We start from the raw sequence: 18,386 nt of genomic DNA on the forward strand, positions 1-18,386 counted from the left end.
GAGATTTGTTTTTTGTTTGTTGTGGAGAAAAGAGTGCTACAGTTTTTCTTTTCTCCTTGACAAGAAGCCTTTGGTGAAAAAATAAAGATTCTATCGACGGCACTGGGTTTTGGGTTATGCATAGCCAAAACATAAGTAACCCAGTACCACACTTAGGAGTGTTAACTGGCCATCTTAAGCAGGCATTCTTTTCAAGTAGGTATAGCTAGCTCTAAAGAATTTAAGAATTTGGTTTCATACCTGAATCATTTTCTGCTTTTAATCATTTTCTGTTTTATAATTGCACAAATAATGAACGTTTTGGGAGTAGTGTTTCAAATACTGCGTTTCTATTAACATGGAAGTCTTGGTTCTTACTTATTCTGTTTCTAGGGTTATACTGAAAGTTTTAATCTGAAATACTAAAATATGCTTTTTCATTTTTTTGGTTTTGGTTGCTATATTGTGTTTTCAAGATTGGTGCTGCTCATTTCTATTTTAATGAGAATGTTGATATTAAAAGGTCAAATAAAATTACAACATAACTAGATAAACATGGTAGCAATGTGAGACAATGAAAGATTGAATGTCCTGGTCAACCTGACAGGGAACGCATAGAAGTGGAAAACTGAGCTACCTAGAGAAGTCTTGCCGTGTTACATAGCTTCTTCCCTCCAAGGAGCAGGCACCCTTAATACACGGCTTGGTATCCATGTAAAAAGTAGCCCTGGTGGCACAGTGGTTAGGCGCTCAGCTGCTAACTGAAAGGTCAGCAGTTCAAACTCACCAGCCACTCCACAGGAAGCAGATATGGTGGTCTGCTTCCGTGAAGATTACAGCCTTGGAAACCCTATGGGGCCGTTCTACTCTGTCCTCTAGGTTTGCTATGAGTCTGAATCAACTCGACAACACACAACAACAAGAACAAATTCATGTAAACCGGTTGCCATTGAGTTGACTCTCACTCATGGTGACCGCACGTATGTAAGAGTAGAAATGTGCGCAATAGGGCTTTCAATAGCTAATTTTTTGGGAAGTAGATTGCCCAGCCTTTCTTCTAAGGCACCTCTGGGTGGACTCAAACTGCCAACCTTTCAGTTAGTGGCCAAGTGCGTTAATTGTTTGCAGCACCCAGGGACTCTGGTATCCCCGCAGTGACCCTGAAAACAACTGGAAAATATAGTGCTTTCCACATAATATTCCTCTTTAGCATTACCGGACACCTGCTTCAGCAAATTATTGCTAAAAACTGGAAAGCCGGAGATTTCTTTTACTTAGAATCAGTTTAGCTATGGCATGATTTTAAGGAAAGAAGTGTATGATTACCTCTGTTGTCAACAAAAAAATTGCCATTTTTTTACTGTTTCTTCACTCCAGGCTGATTTGGGGGAAATTTTTTTCCTCCTTCTTCCTAAAGCAAATTCTTACACAGTGCTAGCTTCCAGATACAATGATGGTGAAAACGGCTCGCTACCCACCAAGTGAGCGTTTCTGTGTTGCCTTCGCAGCTGCGAGCAATCAGACATCTCTTGACTCGTGTTGATTGGAGCCCTGGGTGGTGCAAGCCCTTAACGGGCACCTGTAAGCCCAAGGTTGGTGGGTTTGAGGGCAGCCAGACGTGCTTCAGAAGAGAGGCCTGGTGATCTACTTCCAAAAAACCAGCCATCGAAAACCCTCTAGAGCACAGCTCTAGTCTGACACACATGCGGTCACCGCCGGTTGGGACAACTGGAACTGCTGGAGCCAATGGCAGCCGGAGGAGGGACAGGTGATAGGATTTCAGCAGCTGCTTTGCGGAAAATTAAGTGGAAAAGACATCAAGAAGTGCTGCAGAATACAGAGTAATTACAAAGGGAGTTTAAATGCAAAATCTAGAACGGGGGAAACAGACTTTTAAATAAATGGCATTTGGAATGTTAGCACGCGAGGTACTTTGTGAAACAACGGCACACAGTCTTTGGTGTTAAAGGGGGGTATTCTTTCATTTTGCTGTAATCTCTTGAGTTTGGTAAATCCCTTCAGTAAATCTGTGCTGAGAGGAGAAGCACCCAGGCTTTGCATTGACTGTTCTGCGTGCAGCTTTTATCCTGTAAGGGTGGCTGCTTTTTGGGACGTGACCTGACTAGCGCCGCATCTGATTCCTTGTCATGACGAATGGCCTGATACCGTGCCCTGCAAATACTGAAATTCTGGCTTATGTTGCAGATATTGACGAATGCAGCACTATTCCTGGAATCTGTGACGGCGGCGAATGCACAAACACGGTCAGCAGTTACTTTTGCAAGTGTCCCCCAGGCTTTTACACGTCTCCCGATGGCACCAGATGCATAGGTAGGTTTAATTACAAACAGCACGCGTGGCTTGTGTGGATCAGTTCCGTCATGACTGTCTTTCTAACGTGTCTGCTAAGGGGGTACGTGTTTCTCACTTGAGTAAAATGTACACTCATGGAAATGCGAGTGTTAAACAGTTCAGCCTCTCCTCAAGAATGGAGGCACCTTGCAATCTTGTTTTGGGGTTTTTGCCTCCCATAAAAGTAGGACACTCCAGGAGACCCTGTATGTATCCTTAGTGTGTAAATGAACACTGTGCTTACATGAGTGTCACACCTGGAAGTCACCCAGACATTGCTCTCTTTTTACTCCCGCCTTCAGTCATTTCCCAAGACCTTTGTTAATTTGGGTCCGAAATTTCACTATCACCTCTTAATTGGTCTCCCTGCTTCCTGCTTTCCCTGCAGTCTATTTGTCAGATTTATCTTCCTAAGATAGTGTTTTGATTAAATAACTATTGCCCAAAAACCTCTGGTAGCTTTCCATTAGAATTCAGAAGTTAATGGTGTTAAGTCTCTGTCCCCTGGTCCCCCAGGTGCTGCAAAGCCCTCCAGGTCTGCTGGGGTTGAGGAGAGAGCAGTGAGAAGGCTCCTGCTCCCCCCGCCCCACTCCAGGTATGATAGTTCCACTGTCATCAGATGTGAATGTTAGGCTTCCATGTAAGATGCTAATTATATGAGGGGGTCTGTTGTTTAAAAAATAGAGCTGACAATTGCTGGATTTAGTGATTGCTATGAATTCCTTCAAAGTCCAGTATTCTAGAAGAACGTTCAAGCTCTAGAGTGTACAGCCTGGTAACTAAGGCCCTTCACTGTCTGAGCCCACTGCGCCTCACTAACCTGTTGGCACAGTCCCTGTTTCTCGCCCCAGGTGTGCCGTTCATTTTTATTCATTCATGTTTTACTTGTGCATGGTGCACCACTCAGAAGATTCAACTCAAGCTGCCTTTCATGCTCTGTTCAGGTTCTATATCTTTAAAGATGACCCAAGTCAGCTTACCTGGAAGCTGTGTCTCTCTTACTTGAGCACATGCTTCTCGTAGGTGGCCCTAGAGGAACATTACATGTGTCTAGGTTTTATTTCCCTAATGAAGCTGAAAGCTCTCCATAGAAACTAGTAACAATTCCTTGTGTCCCCCAGTGGCTCTCAGCATAATTCCTCGTGTGAAGTAGACACTTCTCTTAGTTACCTAATGCTGCCATTACAGAAATACCACAAATGGGTGGCTTTAAAGAACAGAAATCTATTTTTTCACAGTTCCAGAGATTAGAAGTCCAAATTTAGGGCATAGGTATGAGGAGAGGTCCTTTCTTGTCTATCGAGCTTTTAGTAGCTATCCACAATCTTTGGCGCTCCTGGGGTTGCAGCTACTTTCACCTTGTGTGTGTCTGTCTTCATATGATATCTTCCCCTGTGTGTGTTTCTGTGTCTGTTCTGTCTTTTTTATAACTCAGAAGTGATTAGGTTTCTGAGACCAGAAAAACTAGATGGTACCCAGCTACCACTACCAACTGTTCTGACCAGGGACACAATAGATGTCCTGGATAGAATGGGAGAAAAATGTAGAACAAAACTCAAGTTTTTAAAAAAGGCCAGACTTACTGGTCTCGTAGACACTAGAAGAGCCCCCAATACTGTGGAACGGAAACCACGCTGGAGGTCACGTTCAGCCAACAGATTGGATCATAAAATAAACAATATCACCAGTGAGTACTGAGCTCTTTTTAAAAATCATTTATATGAGACCAAACATCAAAATTTACCTAAAGCAAAGGTGAGAAGGTAAGCAGGAGTTGGGGGGAGTGGAAGGTGGGGGAGTGAGGAGGCAGGGAAGCTAGATTAATGGAGACAGAACAATGGAAGGAATGAGAGTGTTGACACATTGTGAAAAATGTAATCAATGTCACTGAATATATGTATAGAAATTGTTAAATGGGAACCCAACTTGCTGTGTAAACTTTCACTAAAAACACAGTAAAAATATTATTTTTTAAAAAAAGTGATTAGGTTACGATTCACCCAACTCAGGTATGACCTCACATACCTAACAAAAGCAAAATCCTGTTTCCAAACAGGGCCATATTTACAAGTACAGGGGTTAGGATTTCAACACATATTTTGGGGGATCATGATTCACTTCATAACAGCACTCAAGTGTTTGTTGAATATCTGAATGAGTGGCTGCATATTGTTAGGGCAAGTCTAGGAAGCCTGTGACACACAGTCTTCGGGAAAGCCAAGTGCTACCTTTTGATGTTTATTTCTGGTCTGTATTTTCAAAGACATTCAGCTTCTCATCCTCACTACAGGCCAGAGATTTCAGATCAAAACGGAATTGCACTTGAAATTCTGAATTTCTTTTTACTTGGTCACATATACTAGAAACTGAGGACAGTCTTTTACAGTTAACATTTGAATAAGTACAGCTAAATGAGGGAAGCATATCTGAAATTTTCCATAGAAACAACGGAGGTGCCAGGATTGGCTAATTTTCTGGAATTGTTCCGTAGACACTGGAACTGCTGTGAAAAAATGCCAAGTGCAGTTCATGAAGCTCCTTTTCCTTTCCAAGCTGTCCCAGTTAGCACATGACCTCCAGAGAATATACTTGGTGGAGAGGTAGATTAGAAGTTCTTTCCTGGCCAGACAATAGATTTTTTTTTAACCCTCAAAAAGAGCCCCACGCTACATCAAAATAATTAAAACACATTTACGCATTAGAAAGTTTACATATTTGAAATTCTTTTTACCATATATATTCACACTAACTTTTTACAAAGGAAGAAAGGAAGAAGGGAACTAAGATGTATGGACCACCTCCTGTGTGTGAGGTATCTTACGTAAACTCCCCGATTAATGTTCACAGCAGTACCCTCAGATGGGAAGAAGCTGAGGTTTAGAGAGGTTAGATAGCTGATATATGGTCCAGTTATCCAAGTGATGGAGCTGGGCTGCCAGCCAGGGTCTGTGGGAGTCCACAGACCAAACCCCTTCCATTGCTTCCTCCCAAATGAACACAGGATGAGCAAACTCTTTCTTGCCATACCCCTAGGCAAGCCCTGATTCTACTTCCTTGGACCTTTATGGTAACCACAATTAGCAACTTGTTATATAAAATGATCCAAATGGAGTTTCTTCCTTTCCCTGGTACTTCTGTTTCTTGCTGTGGTAAACTGCGTTGTTGTTGGTAGTTGCCACTGATTCGGCTCTGACTCACAGCAACCTTAAGACTAAGACAACGAATGTTGCCCGTCCTACTCCGTCTTTGTGATTGTTGGTATGTTTCAGTCCACTGTACCACAGAGACCCCCAAAATTATCCCTATTGATAAAAAAATACAGTCTCCAACTTACAAACAAATCCAAGGTTTGTAAATTGGTTGTTTGGAATTAGTAAATCTAACCAATAGGAGGAAACCCTGGTGGCATGGTTGGCTAAGTGCTACAGCTGCTAACCAAGAGGTCGGCAGTTTGAATCTGCCAGGCACTCCTTGGAAACTCTATGGGGCAGTTCTACTCTATCCTATAGGGTCGCTATGAGTCAGAATCGAATCGACTCGATGACAGGGGATTTGGGATTTTTTGGTTTCCCATTTATAACAGCCTTTCAGTTCGATGCACGAAACGTTTACTAATCCCTGAGTATATAAAGGATTAGTGGCTTGAAGGAAGTGCAAATTCGAATGTCGGAAGTTCTGTCACTTCCACTTCTCCACCCTCTTCGTGGGGGAGGTATTGGCCTTGGCTTCCCAGAGCAGCTTTGTTTTCACCTCCTCTCCAGACCGTTCATTCTGGATCAGGCTGGAAAAAAACCTGGACTACATCTTCTCTGAGACTTTCGTCTGACCAGAGGTCCAGGAACTGGAATCACAAAAAATTTTTGGAAAGCACATTTATACTTGCTAGTGGTTTTAAGTACCTTTCAGAAATAGCTTTGTATCCTTGAGAGCTGACCCGTGATTTTCTTTTACGGTTTGTTTAGGTTTGCTTTACCCATCTTCACTTGGTGCTAGTAACTTAAATATTTCTAAATTAACCTTGTTTTTATCTTGCATTTGATTATGGGTTGATTACATACAATACATTTTTCTTTTCCTTCTTTCTTTTTTTGGTAGAAAGGTAGAGTTTTAGCCATGTTGGTTAAAATCATCAACTGCTATATCCTTTTCTAACTCCTTGGCTAAAAAGTACATTTGTATATTGTTTCACATGGATTAGTAAATAAAAGGTTAAAAAGAAAACAAATTCCCAGCCCCTGTTACTTACATTAAGTAAACAATATTTTGGTTTTAAAATATTCTATTCAATTTTGTGCAAAGCACAGAATCGTCATGACCTGTTTGTGTGCTTCTGTTTTGGGATATGTAGAATTCTGTTTTCTTTTTCTCTTATAGTTACGACTACTGTTCTTTATTCATACTTAAAATTCATAGCAGTAACGACAATTGCTAAAACAGAGCTTTCTATGTGACAGGTACTGGTCTATCAAAACAAAAGCCTGTTGCCGTTGAGTCGATTCCGACTCATAGCAACCCTATAGGACAGAGTAGAACTGACCCATAGGGTTCCCAAGGAGTGCCTGGTGGATTCGAACAGCCCACCTCTTGGTTAGCAGCCGTAGCTCTTAACCACTATACCACCAGGATTTCCACTATTCTTTATAAGCTTTGTAAATACCTCATTTAATCCTCAAAATAGCCCAGTAAGAAAGGGACTAGTATTATGCCCATTTTACAAATGAAGAAACCGTGGCACGGAGAGGCTGCTGATATAGCTCAGACATGACAGAGGCAGGATTAGAACCCAGGTGTCCTGGTTCTAGGATCTGTGCTCTTAGCCATTACATTACAGTATTGGATATTCATACTTTAATAGATTCCGTGAACATTATAACAAGTAAAAAGGAATTCCAGTGATAATGAACATTACAGCTGAGGACCATCGGCTCCTTTGGTGTGACACTGGGTTATCGTATGGTTGCTCATTGGAAATCCTCAGGAATGATGTAGATAAAGACCAATATAGGTATTAGCTTCTCTGAGCAAACTTGATCTTTAACATTCAGACTTACAGGAAACAGAGGGATGGATTTTTGACAATAAAAAGAAAAATTCTTCACTTTGCAAAAAGATTTACAACTATATTCTTTTAAACAGTAAGCATATTTAAACTATTATTTACTTTTCAGAACTTTAATTCTAACTGTAGAGGGAGATTTTTCTTGAAGAGAGGTGCACCTCAGAATATATCAGGTAGAGAAACGTGTTCTGTCCTTTGCCACCTGCCTCCTTTATATCACGAACGCCCCCGGGAGGCAGGAGCTTTCTCCTGTGTCACAGACTCTCTCGGTAGCCCAGAGTAGTACAGCGATGGGTCAGATGTTGTCATGACAGTCAGACATGACGTAACCCAATAAAAGTGATATATAGAATGTATCTTACATGTTGCTTTGAGAAGATACCTTTCTGCCAAAAAAAAAAGAATTCTTCAAGACATGTTGTATCCTATAGGACTAAGAACTTGGAATCGTGTACATTTTCATCTTGTAAATAATTAGCTCTTCATAAAATCTGTTGGGGCTGTAAAACAAAAGGAAATCTTGCTTAACAAGTGTCGGATCTGACTGCAGAGTGGCTCATTCCTTAAAAAAAAGCTCACAAGTTTGACTCACAGTTTCAGACAGAAACATAAGAAAAATCTTTTAGAAATGTAAAAAACACAGACTTAATGTTGTTTTAGAATAGATTTATATAAATATTTGCCTGAAGTGGCTCAAATGAAGCAGTTTGAAACCAAGGACAACGCAGTCTCTTTACAGTGTAGTGGTGTGTCTTTATGAATAATCCACCGACCCTGCCAGTGATCTTCTTAGTCTCTCTTTTCCTACGGCACATATGGTTTTAATCATTCCTTCCCACCTTGGATCTGGAATCTGGGACTCCAACCAGGTACAGCAGCGTGCAGGGGCGAAAGGTGTGAGACCAGGGATTTGTGATCGAGCACTGCTGCTGGGCAGCTTCCCTTCCAGGGGGCAGAGGTGTGAGTTTTAATCCTGACACAGCCTGAGTGTGAGGGGTGGAGGTGCTGGGCCGGGCAGTGTTGGGAAGCGTTTGAGCTCACGGATGTGTGTGCCTGTGTTTCTTTGTCCTCAGATGTTCGCCCAGGATACTGTTACACGGCTCTGGCAAATGGTCGCTGTTCTAGCCAGCTTCCGCAGTCTATAACCAAAATGCAGTGCTGCTGTGACCTTGGCCGGTGCTGGTCTCCAGGGGCCGCCATCGCCCCTGAGATGTGCCCCATCAGAGCGACTGGTAAGAGCCCTCCGAGTTACCCGCAGAGTACCCGTCCCCAGCCCCCTCGAGCCCAGACGGCAGCGTGTAGGATGGAGATCTCAGGGAGACCCACAACAATGAATAAGGTCTCAGAAAATGTAAGAGGCGACATTCAGGGCATTTCTCAGGATGATGAATAGGGAAAATGAAGAGAACCACACGAATAATACTATTTTCAAGTTCTTCTTCTCACTTCACTTGCTTATTACCACTGAATAGCAACCTTTTCAGGAAGTACATGTTCCCTCTTACTCTGAAGTATTTCGTTTGGCTTTCATATGGCTCTCAGAAGCTCAGTAGAATAAAACTCACCTCTCCCAGTGCCTTGCGGGTGAGTGATCTGAGTACAGATTTCCTGCCTCCCCAACATCCAGCTCTTTCCTCTTCCTCGTAGCCAAGTCCTGTTTTTGTTTTTTCTTCACACGATCTCGTTTATCTGTCATATTCCCTTCATTTCTGCCACTACTGCTCCCTAGTCGAAAAGATCCTTTTCTCAAGTCTGGACTATTGCAGGGGCCTCCTTACTGGTCTCATGTCATCCAACCCATAATTGTCACATATATTCCCCAAAGCAGAACTCATCTGACGTTTAGTTAAAAATATTATGTCTGAGGAATACGTACAGAGAGATGTCCAGAAATTTTCCCCAGGATGAACCCAGGGAGTATCCAGTGGTCCAAGTCACACCATTTCTTGCAAATAAAATTTTACCACTTAAGGCCCTAAGTGGTGCCAATGGTTAATGTGCTCAGCTGCTAATCAAAAAGTTGGAGATTCAAGTCCACCTCGAAGTGCCCCGGAGGAAAGGCCTGGTGAGCTACTTCCCGAAAACCCTGTGGAGTGCAGTTCTACTCTGACGTCCTTGGGGTCGCCGTGAGTTGGAATTGATGGCAACTGTTTGTTTTGTTTAGTTTTTTTTTTTTTTTTCTGTTTTTATTTTTTTTACTTAAACATAGTATTTAGAGTTCCCAAATATGACCCCAGATCATCTTTTAAATCTTGTTCTTCCTACTACTTTATGTTCTAATTAAACTGCGTTATCAAGCTATCTTTGAACCCAGTCTGAGCATTTCTAAACTCAAGGTGCCCTTTCTTCTTAAAATTTCTTCCCGGTTCAGGTCCTTACTCACTTCTCTACGCTGCCATTCTTGCCTGTTCTATACCTTCTTGTCCATTAAGGACCAGCTCAAACACCACCTAATCCATGAACATCCCGGGGTGACCACAGCTAGAAATGCTGCCTTTGTCCTCAGTGCCCCAGTGGCTGTGGTTGGTACTGTTGCTGCGGTACAGATAGCAGGCTGCTCTGCTGTGTGACTGTGGTGTTCATGTGTTGCTTTTTTACTAGCGGATAAATCTCTTTAGGGTCCCCATCCTCTGCATGCTGTATACACTTCCGCAGAGCTTAGCAAAAGCCGGGGTTGTACCTCACTCTTAATCTGATTCCTCGGAAGTGTATTTAAATCAGAGAACTTTAGGAGAGAAAATAAACGTGGGGATGGATAAATGCATCATTTGTGTGATACTTTATAGAGTGCGATGTTCACAGAACGTGTGTTTCCGTCGTCATGGGTTGTAGACTGCTCAGAGATGTTGCTATGAAATTTCTGTTTATTGCTGAGAATTACATATGGGTATTAAAGAAGCAATATATCTCTCGTTATATTTTAACATATAAAAAGTCATATATTTTGGCTGATTGGCTCACTGTCTGTGGCCTAAAAGCATAGCCATGCTCTTTAGTTCACTAGGGGACAATTTAGCAGGTCACTGTTCAGAAGCATGTGACTTTCTACTGAGACATGTGGCCTGGATGCTGGGAGCACCGCCTTTTGGATCCATGTGTTAACTTAGGAGTCAGCAGCACTGATGTAGATCCCTCCCTGGGCTGAGGAGTTGAACAGAAGAGAGGGGACAAGGGTAGGTTTAGGGGACTGCAGGAAGACCTACTTTGGGACAGATGAGCGTAAGGCCAGGCTCTCCTGCGTGACTTGGCAGGTTTTGCTCTCCCGTATGTACCACCAAAAGATGCACAGCCCTGAAATAGGCCCAGAGCAAAGCAGACTGGCAGAACAAAATGATTTGCAGGGAGGTGTTTGCTTGCTCAAATATTCCAATGCTAGAGCTACAGAGCTCTGGGAAACTTATGGAGCGCGATGGTACAGGAAGGATTACCTTAGATTGGTCAACTTTTCACTCTTAAAAAAAAAAGTATCATTTCTGGGTTAGGAGGTGTCTAGATAGAAAAGATAGACATTAGCTGAATCAAATTAACCCCAAATTGCTGATCTGGGATGTAAAGGGGTCGTGGGAAAGTTATGATGCCATAGAAAGTAGGAAAGAGTATAGGACTCTGTCTGACATACACACTTTCCTTGAGAGGCTAAGATACGCTTAATGGCATGCTTAAAGTAATATGCCCACCTAATCAGCAGAAACGTGGATAGGCTGTCCAACTCCTTTTATACAAATCCTAAAAGGCTTAAGAAAGAAAGGCTGAATTAATGCTTGGAAGCAAAGTGATCCCTGTAATATAGTTGTCATTCAGTTAGTTCCAACGCATAGTTAATGAATTCCCCTTCTGTGCCATTGGCAGGGCTAGGCTGAGAGTGGGATTTAGTCACATGTTCACTTAGGAGTCAGCAGCATTGATGTAGATCCCTCCCTGGGTTGAGGACTTGAACAGAAGAGAGGGGATGAGGGCAGGTTTGGGGGACTGCTCAGCCCTAATACTAGAAGTTCGATGGAAAGCAGATACTCAGGAAATGATGGACGTGGCCTGTCCAGATGATAACTGTATAGGAAGGATCACTGGGGTTTGAGAAGAGGGATAGTGGCATACAATGTCAGGGAAGCATAAACAATATATAATCCTTTTCCACAGACAGTCAAGTGCTACACAATCTCCTTGGGTTGAAATTCCACGTAAATCATAATTAAAATGTGGTAATAGAAGTTAACAAGATAACATTAACCTGAGCTGAAATATCAAATATGATCAGAGAAGTTTTAGAAATGGAGCGGGGAGTAACAACAGGGTACACGGTAGCCAAGTATATTTGTTGTCGTCGTTACGTGCCGTTGAGTTGATTCCAAGTCATAGCGACCCTGTATGACACAGTAGAACTCCCCCGTAAGGCTTCCTGGGCTGTGATATTGATGAGAGCAGATCACCACGTCTTTGTCTCACAGAGCCACTGGTGGGTGTGAGCCACTGACCTTTCATTCAGCAGCTGAGTACTTAACCATTGGGCTACCGGGGCTCCTTCAGGTATTTTTAGCCACATGTAGGTTGGCAGAATGTCCCATGAGGTTGAAATATGAATGCATTTCAGTAAGAAGCATTACTGTGTCTTAGAATAAGCCAAATTTTAGCCCACAGTGAAAAAAATATACTAGTCTAATTTCTATTAATAGAAGGAACTGGAATAGAAGGTTTATGGGAGAATTACCATGTGACAGTGATAAATAATCCACATTGTGGCAAGAGAAAATTCATATGGTTACTTTATGTGGCTATTAGTTAGGAAACATGAAAATGGTCCTGGAGACTGTTTAAAAACATCTTTTTGGGAGCCCAGAAAAAAATGTCACAAACCTAAAAGACAATGTATTCTGGTGAGGACCTGGCATTGTGAAAAGTAGGAATCGACCTTAATATGCAGTCCTCGGGTTGGTAGCTGGTTGAATCAGGGTGTGGATAATGAAGGGAGTCAGTGTGCAGCATGATGGTTTGAAGGTCCGTTTTTGTCAAAGATTTTCTTAAGAAGTAAGGGGCTGTGACATGAGCTATAGCTCAGCTGCTGTGTTGTGCTTATGTTTTTCCAGAGGATTTCAACAAGCTGTGCGCTGTCCCTATAGTAATTCCCGGGAGACCAGAGTATCCTCTCCCACCCATTGGCCCCATTCCTCCAGTCCACCCCGTTCCTCCTGGCTTTCCTGGACCTCAGATTTCCATCCCTCGACCACCAGTGGAATATCCGTATCCATCTCGGGAACCACCAAGTAAGAATTTAAAAAGTCATGTAGTTAGATTAACTTTTTTCATTGTTATTTATGCTGTTGTAGTCTTTAAAAGACATTTACTAGTTGTAAGATTAAATTTTCAGTTTACAAATATATTGTAACTTTCTTAAGTTGCCTATTTCATAGAGAAAAATGGGAGGCTATCATGTTCTCCAAGATGAATGACCTGTTGTTTTGAGCCGACTATGGGGGAGTTACAGGAGAGATTTAAATCTGATTCACAGGCTGCATTAATAGAGAAGGTGTAAATACAGTAAACCTGAGAAAGCCGGAATCTGTGTAAGGAGAAACCTGTCAGAGAGGGAAAACACAAGTATTTTCCACTTAAAGGAGTGATAGAAAAGTGGATAGACTGCACCCTATCAAAGGTGGAAGACTTGTGAGATCCAGAAAAACAAAGCACTCCCACTGCTGTCACAGATCTCACTGTCAAACCTTGTGTTACGTACCTTGCACAGCAGTTTTGCAGGTCAAGCCCAATCACTCATTGCCTTTGTCATTTCTCCAAACTGGAGGCTTAAGAGTGAGGCAGGGCAGGGGCTGGGAGAAGCAGGTAGAGGAGCAGGCTAGAACTGGAGCACAGAGCCACTCTGAGTGCATGACAGCGCACCTGTGATCTCTGACGGCAGGGGTGGAAGTACATGCGCTATTGCCACCAGATGACCTCTGTCCAAGAGTGTTCTCCTACCTTTATTATTCAGCATCTCCTCCATTATTACCAGATGAAGTACTGATGAAAATAATTTTAAGGAGTTTAATGTTATTCTTCTAGGGGTGCTGCCAGTCAATGTCACTGATTACTGCCAGCTGTTCCGCTATCTCTGTCAAAACGGGCGCTGCATTCCAACTCCTGGGAGCTACCGGTGTGAGTGCAACAAAGGCTTCCAGCTGGACCTCCGTGGGGAGTGCATCGGTAGGTAACCTCTAGGTGGGCAACGAGAAGCTGTTGCAATTCTGTGCCGTGACCCTGCTAGTTTTCTGACGTTGCTGTAACGAATCACCTCAAATTTAGAGGTGTAAAACAATGCAAATTGACTGTCTTACTGTTCTGTAGATTCAAAGTCCAGCACAGGACTCACCGGGCTAAAATCAAGGTGTCAGCAGGCCTGGATTCCTCTGGAGGCTCTATCGGGGAACCCATTTTCTTGTCTTTTCCAGCTTCTGGAGGCCACCTGCATTTCTTGGCTGGTGGCCCCTTTCTCCATCTTAAAAAGCTAACAGTATACACCTTCATATGTATGACCCTAACTTTTTGCTTCTCTTTTCTAATTAATCTACCTCTTTTAAGTACTCCTGTGGTCACACTGGGCCTGCCTGTATAATCCAGTAGAAACTCCATTTCAAGGACAGCTGATTAGCAGCCTGACTTTCATCTGCAGCCTTAGTTCCCTTTGCCATGTAATATAGTCACTGGTTCTGGGGATTAAGACGAAAACATCCATGGGGTTCATTATTCTGTGTACCACAGTGGCTTTTAACTTTCGTTGTAAGACACGGTCAAATCATTGATAGTACCTCCAACTTAAGCCATTTTACCAAAAGCCTGACCATTGAAAGAAAGCATTAAAAATATCCCCAAATCATGACAATTTGTACATTTTACTGGTTTAAGTGGGTAATTTACCAACTCTCTCTAGTTAGTCATTAAAATCTGAAGAGAGACTTTAAATTGCTGACGGGGCATTTAAGCCAATAAAGGGAGGAAATGCAGTGTGAGAGGAATCGGCTTGTGGAGCTGGAGAAGAACACCCAGTTGCCATCTAGGGCCATGGGAATCAATCTGTCTCTTAGTCAATTCTTCTTCAAATCCCAGTTCTGTAATTTTGCATCAGGCAGAAGTAAGTAGCTCTTGGTTTTTCCTGCTGTCTGGTTTCCTGCTGGCGTGAACACCCTTCCAGCAGCCCAGCAGCAGAGCATCATTCTGTCCCTAGAAGTGGTCCAGAGCTGGGTACAGGAGGGAACATCCAGCTCAGGGAGGGGGCTGCCTCTGCCCTAGGAAGCACGGGACCTCGGATACGTGGGTTATCTTTGCTAAGCCTCAGCTTCCTCATCTTTACAAATAGGGAGAGAGAAACCATTTGACCTCTAAGCAGCTGTAAAACTAGGGAGAGCCTGTATGTTGAGGACTCCTAGGTGGACTCTTTGATGGATGAGAACCGCCCTTTAAAATTGCTTTATATTTTGTTCTAATGTTCTTAACTGAACTCAGCAGGGGACACTTAGACATCATTCAAAAATAGAGCTTCAAGAGATACTCAGAATCCTATCCAGAAGCCACTTCTAAAATGTTAGTCTGTTTGTTTGATTTTCCTGGGCTAGACTTAAGGAAGGGACAGTGTCTATTATCTTGGAGTGTTACATTGCTATGTGTTTGGCATTTTTCTCTGAAAAATGACACACGAAACTGAAGCATTTTAACTGATCAGCGGTCTTCAAATGACTAGTGACATGATGTATTATAGTGGAAAGGGAAAAGGTCCTTCCAGTATGCTATGTATTTCTTAAAAGGAAAATGTTTTGTATGTGTAAGAAACCAGTAGAGTGTTCTCTTGGTTATGAGTTATTGCTGTCTAATTTCTTACTAAAATATACCATATCTGTGTTTTGCAGATGTTGATGAATGTGAGAAGAACCCTTGTGCTGGTGGCGAGTGTATTAACAACCAGGGCTCGTACACCTGCCAGTGCCGGGTTGGCTATCAGAGCACACTCACCCGGACCGAGTGCCGAGGTATGGCCCAAGCACGGAGCACAGGCGTGTATGCCCAGTGAGGGCTTTGCTGCTGAGAAGTTCAGTGGCCTTTAAGTGACCTTTGCCTAGAAGTGGCTAATAGGACTCCATTACTTCTTGTTCTCAATTCCTGATATCGTCACCCCGAAGGACAGTGTCATAAAATCTGACAAACATCTAGATCATTTAAAAAGATGCTCTGGTGCCTGTGGGAATGTCTTGTTTTCACCACTACTTTTCCACATCACTATTTCCTGTTAATTTTTAATCTGGAGCCAGGAATGGGACTATCCCTTGTTGGCACAGTAATATAGAAACGTTCCAAGTGAAATTATATGCAGTTAGCTTCTTAGTGGGAAGGCTGACAGCATAAAGAAGTCACAGCCACATCTGTGCTGCTTGTTAATGTGGCAGCAGCAACATCACCTGGTGGCTGGGTGGAGATACCGTCTCAGGCTGCGCCTCAGACCTAGTGGATAGGAATCAGGATTTTAATAGGATCCCCCAGTAAACCACATGTTAAAATTCGAGAAGCACTGCTATAAGTGTCGCTTCTTGAAAATTCCCTTCCAGGTTTGTTTCATAATTAATTTATTTAACCATCCAATATGCCTTTTACTGAATGACTTTTATGTACTTAGTTCCTGGGAACAATTAAGAAGATGTACTGCACACCCCCGAAAGAACTCAAGTGTCTATATCTATATTTATAAATTTGGCACAAGATGAACTATATTGCTGATGTAGCAAAGCCAGAGAACAGCAAGTAAGCAAGCTCTCTGCTAAAATTAAGTACAGGAAAGGCAGGAAGGTTTGTATCACCTTAAAAAACTGGTAGCCATTAAGGAAAGTGGGCTTATTTTTTTGCCTGTATTTGCGAACACTCTTCATGTCAACTGAAAATGTATAGAAGTTTTTATTTGTATCAGTGAACTGATTTTAAAATCTTTCAATTTGGTGAAAACTCAGAGATTGTTTGCCATTGGTGTATTTCAGTACATTGAGAAAATGGCAATTTTGAGCAGAAAAAAACTGAAGCATGGCATTTCAACTGGCTTTAATATTTCTACTCATGACCCACATACTGAATTATAAATACAGGTAGTTTGAATACTTGACTGAGTTTAGAACCTTTTAAATATTATACCTATTGTTTAAAATGATTGGCAAGTACAAACGGTGTACTGGACATCTTACAGTAGCAGAGACTAAGATGAACCAGCCTCCAGGAGACAGCACTATTAAATAAGCAAATAGAAAAGATTCTTGGAGAGCATGGAGTTGGAGTAAGGTCAGCCATTGCAAATGCATGTTGTCATTCTCGGAGATTGGATTTACTAGAGACTGAGGATTTCCTATAAGCCCCAAGCTCTGTCTTCTTTAAGAGCTGTTGTTGTTCATTGCCGTTGAGTTGATGCAGACTCATGGCAACCCTGTGTGTGCAGAGTAGAACTGCTCCATCAGGTTTTCAAGGCTGTGACCTTTTGGAAGCATATTGCCAGGCCTGTCTTCTAAGGTGCCTCTGAGTGGGTTTGAACCACCAACCTTTTGGCTAGCAGTCAAGTGTCTAACCTGGGGACTCCCTGTAAGAGCTAGTGTTAAGGTTATCCTGAGTATAAGAAGTTGACGACATGCTCACATGCCATAGAATGATCAAAAAGCCTATGTACCTGGCTGAGATGGAGTCCATGAGGGCTGAACAGAGGCTGACAGAAGAGAGAGGCAGAAACGCTGTAGAGGAGGACTTTGAACGACAAGCTTTCGATTTGTCTTATAAGGCAGAGAGGAGCCCAGTGGTCTTTTGAAATTGGTGAGGAGACAAAAAGCCAAACTCTTTATCCCGTTTATTTTATCCTTGGGCTTCAAAAGATTATAGAATCCTGAAGAAAAGTCTGCACAAGAATATGTGGCTTTTGCTTTTCTTTGGAGTGTGGAGCAAGTCAGATTTGAGCAAGGATTAAGAAATAAATGAGCGAGAAAAAGATCACAGGCTGTTGACATAAATTGAGACAGAAGAAAAGCTCAGACTACCTCAGCTAGTCCGGTGATTCATGTGGAAAGTGCTGCGGAATCTGCACAGAGAGGAAGTGTGTCTGAGGATCAGCCCCAAGACACAGTGCAGACACAGGGTAGACAGTCAGAAGAAATGATCCGCTGTGAATGCAAGTTCTTATCATCCAGAGGGTGTTCAGGGTGCTTATGCCTGGCAAGTGTGGCCTCAACCCAGGTAGGCAGGTGCACTTCCACTCAACTCAACACAGTTTCCTAGTTTCTCTCTTTAAGGAAAAATCCACGTTACAGAAGGTAAGCCAGGGAAGTGATTGGGTACTGTGTAGACAAGGCAGTTTGTGTTTCCATCTTTGAATTTTATCCAGGTTTGTAGCCTAGAAGTGGAGGGAAATTTAGATAATCCAGGGTGTCAGGTTGTCTACTTTGGGTTGCTTATTAATCTGTAAATGAGAGAACAGATACAGTTGACTCAAGTTACTGTAATTTTTAACACTTCCATATCGAGCTTTATTATTTACTTTGGCAAAATGCTAAACACTATAGAATAAAGGGGGTGATGCCCCCACAGTATGAGTATTTTATTTGGTAGAAAGAATATTCACAAAGTTATAAAAGAGACAAAGAGTAAGACTATTCTTGGGCAAGAACTTCCACAGGAAGGTAAACATTTCAGAGTCATGTGACTGATGGTTTTCAGACAAAATTAAACAGTCTTTTAAAAATTGCATTTCTGTTTTTTTGTAGTTCTGATATTATTAGCTGTAAGATCTGCCTTTTTAGTCATGTGTTGAAAGACATCAGCCAAAGTTCAATATAAGTAATGATATATACTGACTCATGAAATTAGTTTCAAAGGCAGTGAAAAAGGATCTATTTTGCTTACCACATTGAGATTTAAAGTATCTCATTAGAAATTGGAGTTAGATTGAAGACTTTTTTTTCTGTCATTTGTCTTTCAAAGTGTAATTAGAAATTCT

General features: G+C 42.2%; 1 protein-coding gene across 3 annotated transcripts in view; it reads left to right on the forward strand.

Annotated features, from left to right (window-relative positions):
- Positions 1-18,386, forward strand: part of FBN1 (fibrillin 1) — a 298,816-nt gene that overhangs the window by 159,936 nt on the left and 120,494 nt on the right. For all 3 annotated transcript variants that reach the window (XM_049898546.1, XM_049898545.1, XM_049898544.1), the window contains exons 9-13: positions 2,185-2,310; positions 8,464-8,622; positions 12,472-12,648; positions 13,442-13,582; positions 15,280-15,399. In XM_049898546.1, coding sequence (XP_049754503.1) covers positions 2,185-2,310; positions 8,464-8,622; positions 12,472-12,648; positions 13,442-13,582; positions 15,280-15,399 — 723 coding nt within the window. The remainder of the gene's footprint in view (positions 1-2,184; positions 2,311-8,463; positions 8,623-12,471; positions 12,649-13,441; positions 13,583-15,279; positions 15,400-18,386) is intronic.

The sequence above is a fragment of the Elephas maximus genome, chromosome 10 (assembly GCF_024166365.1).
Source record: "Elephas maximus indicus isolate mEleMax1 chromosome 10, mEleMax1 primary haplotype, whole genome shotgun sequence".
In the NCBI taxonomy this organism is placed as follows: domain Eukaryota; kingdom Metazoa; phylum Chordata; class Mammalia; order Proboscidea; family Elephantidae; genus Elephas; species Elephas maximus.